General features: G+C 52.5%; 1 protein-coding gene across 1 annotated transcript in view; it reads right to left on the reverse strand.

Moving 5' to 3' along the window:
* The window catches only part of FAM208B (family with sequence similarity 208, member B), a 43,833-nt gene that overhangs the window by 19,017 nt on the left and 21,366 nt on the right, over positions 1 to 3,450 (reverse strand). The window contains exons 16-17 of the mRNA XM_009331022.1: positions 2,938 to 3,444; positions 1,275 to 1,809 (exon numbers count right to left, since the gene is read on the reverse strand). Coding sequence (XP_009329297.1) covers positions 1,275 to 1,809; positions 2,938 to 3,444 — 1,042 coding nt within the window. The remainder of the gene's footprint in view (positions 1 to 1,274; positions 1,810 to 2,937; positions 3,445 to 3,450) is intronic.

Consider the following 3,450-nt stretch of genomic DNA (forward strand, 5'->3'; position numbering starts at 1 on the left):
TTTTAGACTAAAAGATGGAAAATTTAGACTAGATACAAGGAAGAAATTTTTTACGCTGAGGGTGGTGAAACACTGGAACAGGTTGCCCAGAAAGGTGGTAGATGCCCCGTCCCTGGAAGTGTTCAAGGTCAGGTTGGACGTGGCTTTGAGCAACCTGGCCTAGTGGAAGGTGTCCCTGCCCACGGCAGGGGGGTTGGACTAGATGACCTTTAAGCGTCCCTTCCAGCCTAAACCATTCTATGATGATTCTATATGGACACTATGGACAATGATCCCACATGTCCTCCCAAAACGATTCTGCCTGCGCCACAGCACTAAACCCAGGTGCTAAAAAATGCTGGGATATTTTTTCCTTCATGCAAAACAGTTGCAGCCCTATGGCAGCTGCCTGTTTGTTCAGAGTGGAAATTTTAAAAAAATTATTTTAGTTCAAGAATTCAGGCTTGAAAAATGTCAGCAGACACCCATGTTTTATATTTACCCAAGTACCTCCACTCCTGACCATCTGCAGACAGTAGAAACTGTAAAAATTAATTTAAAAAACTCTACCCAGAATGGAATATTAACTAACTTCACCAGAGGGGCGAGGGAAATGTTGCAAAGCACTGCACTGCCATCTGTGTGGGGGAAACCTCTCCAAGCCAGCAAACCTCAGCTCTCCCAAACCAGCGGAGGAAAAGCTGTGCGCGTCCCCTGACACGTCTGGGCTGCTGCAACCATGGGCAGGCAAATGCAGCTGCCCACAGGAGACAGGCAAGCTTTTGAGTCCCGATCTGGGGTGTTTGTGGTTCCTCTCCTCCCTCAGTTAAGCACAGGTCTGAGACCTCGTCTGAGCTCACACAGCTCGCAGCTGAAACCAGGAACAGACGCCGAGCTCGGCACTTTAATTGCTCTAGTTCTTTGGGATTCCTCCCCCTTGAAGAGCATCCATGTCGAGGCCCCGCTCGCTTGGACACGGATAGATAACGCTTGTGCCGGAGCCCGGGGATGCCAGCTCAGTCCAAGAGGACATTCAAACCCAGATTGAGGCCTGAAAGCTTCTTTTTTATGGTGACTCTGAGCATGTCTGCGTGGCAGTCATTTGGGGCAGCTAAATGCTGGGGGACATTTCTCTGTCCTGCTTTGGGGACCCCCACCACCTGGCTCTAAGAAAGCCCACAAGCATGTCTGCTCCACTCCTCTCAGAAGACCCTACTCCTATAAGCGCAAAATGCATTGTGTGCCCTGTAGACACCCAAACCCCAAAACCAAACACCCAAACCCCAAGCTCTTACCGCAGCAATGGTTGAGATGTCATGCACGCGCTCCTCAGGAATGACTGCCGGCTGCCTTTCTTTCACAGCCAGGCTCTCATCAGCATGTTCAGCGGGCAAAAGGCTCTCGGGACAGCTTGTGGAGGAAGGCTCCTCCTCCCCACAGGGCAGCTCCCCTGAAGAAGACGATACCGTACTATCGACAACACCAGGAGCCCCATCAGCATCAGTCTGAGAGTCTGCAGGGCTCTCCTCTGGGTGGAAAGGTCCCTGGCAATGCGTGCTTCGATCCAGAGAGCTGCTGGGAGTCTGGTCAGGGTCTGACCGAGAGTCTGCAGGGCACGTCTCCAACCCGAAACAATCCTCACCATCATCACTCAGCTCAAGAAAGTCCCCAGTGCTATTTATCGAGACGTACTTCTCGGGGTTGCTGTGCTCCACCACCTTCCTCGTGCTGCTCAGGAGTTTGCTGGGTTTGCTGTAGAAGAGAGCCACCCACATATGAAGTATCAGCTTCATCTCTTCCACGTCATCGGGCAGATCAGGGTCCCAGGGCCTGGAAGGGAAAGCAAACACAGCCTGAAACGTCTTCGTCCTCCCTCCAGTTGACTAGCACAAGGTAACTCATCTCCTGGTTCCCCACGGCGCTAATGGGGGGCTGCAAATGCCCAGCTAATTTGCAGGGGGGGCTGCAAATGCCCAGCTGCAGAAACAGATCACTTGATGCGGTTTCCAGCTTGTTGAAAAAAATTAGAAACTCACAGCTGCAAAGGAGGACTTCTGTTCATGGCTCTAGGTACCAATTCTAGTTGCAGAGCCACAGGAATCATAGAATGGTTTGGGTTAGGAGGGATCTTTAAAGATAATCTAGTCCAATCCCGCCCTGCCATGGGGGAAGATGCCAGGGACATCTTCCACCAAATCAGGTTGCTCAAAGTCTCCTCCAGCCTGACCTTGATCACTTCCAATGATGCGGCATCCACAACTTCTCTGGGCAACCTGTGCTAGCGTTTCACCACCCTTGGCATAAAACATTTCTTCCTTATGTCCAAACCAAACCTACCCTCTCTCAGTTTAAAACCGTTGCCCCTTGTCCTGTCTACATGCCTTGGTAAAAAGTCTGTCCCCATCTTTCTTATAAACGCCTTTTAAGTATTGAAAGGCCGCAATAAAGTCTCTCCAGAGCCCTCTCTTCTCCAGACTGAACAATCCCAACTCTCTCAGCCTTTCCTCATAGGAGAGGTGTTCCAGCCCTCTGATCATTTTCGTGGCCTCCTCTGGACTCGCTCCAACAGGTCCGTGTCTTTCCTGTGCTGGGGACCCCAGAGCTGGCCGCAGTGCTCCAGGCAGGGGTATTACCAGAGCAGAGTAGAGGGGCAGAATCACCCCCCTTGACCTGCTGGCCACGCTGCTTTGGATGCAGCCCAGGATACAATTGACTTGGTGGGCTGCGAGCGCACGTTGCCGGCTCATGTCCAATATGTCACCCACCAGCGTCCCCAAGTCCTTCTCCGCAAGGAGGACACACCAGCTTTAACGCAGCAAAACTGGGCATGTGAGCATGGAGAAAAAGGCAATTATCATGCAAAGCAAAGCAAAAAAGAGCAAAGAAAGCCCCTTCCAAAAGTGCTCCAGACATCCAGCAAGAGACATCCCCTGCAGATGGCCTTCCAGACTGACTTACCCGTGCAGGGCGCGGATGACTGTTTTCTCCAGGGCATCGTTGGTGTACCTGCTGTCCAAATTGAAGAGATACTCTGCCTCCCAATGGCACGTCACCTTCACGGACTCACTGCAGATGTTCACTGTGTGAGACTTGGCGAAGTCCTCCTTCAGCCTGGGGGAGAGCAGGCTGCTCCTGCGCCTCATCGTCACAGCGTTGAAGGGCCGCTGGTGGTGGGTGCTGTTCTGCTGGTGGCGGAAAGGCAGGACTTTCCCAACCAGGGGTCCTGCTCGGGCGTTCCTGGTCCCGTTTCTGGAGGGTGCTGGTCCGGGGTAGGGGGCACCTCTGGGATACATGTGTTTCTTTGAGTGCTCAGGCATCTGCGAGGCGTATGAGTGCTCGGCAGAGATGAAGGAGTGCTTGTTCACCTCGGCAGCTTTTTGAGTCTCTCTTGGAGGCAACACAGGAGGTTTTGCAGGACTGGGGCTTGCACCGTTCTTCTTGCTGAAAATCCCAGGGCTTTTCTCCCTGGGA

This window comes from Pygoscelis adeliae, unplaced genomic scaffold (genome assembly GCF_000699105.1).
Source record: "Pygoscelis adeliae isolate BGI_AS28 unplaced genomic scaffold, ASM69910v1 Scaffold129, whole genome shotgun sequence".
Taxonomy (NCBI): Eukaryota; Metazoa; Chordata; class Aves; order Sphenisciformes; family Spheniscidae; genus Pygoscelis; species Pygoscelis adeliae.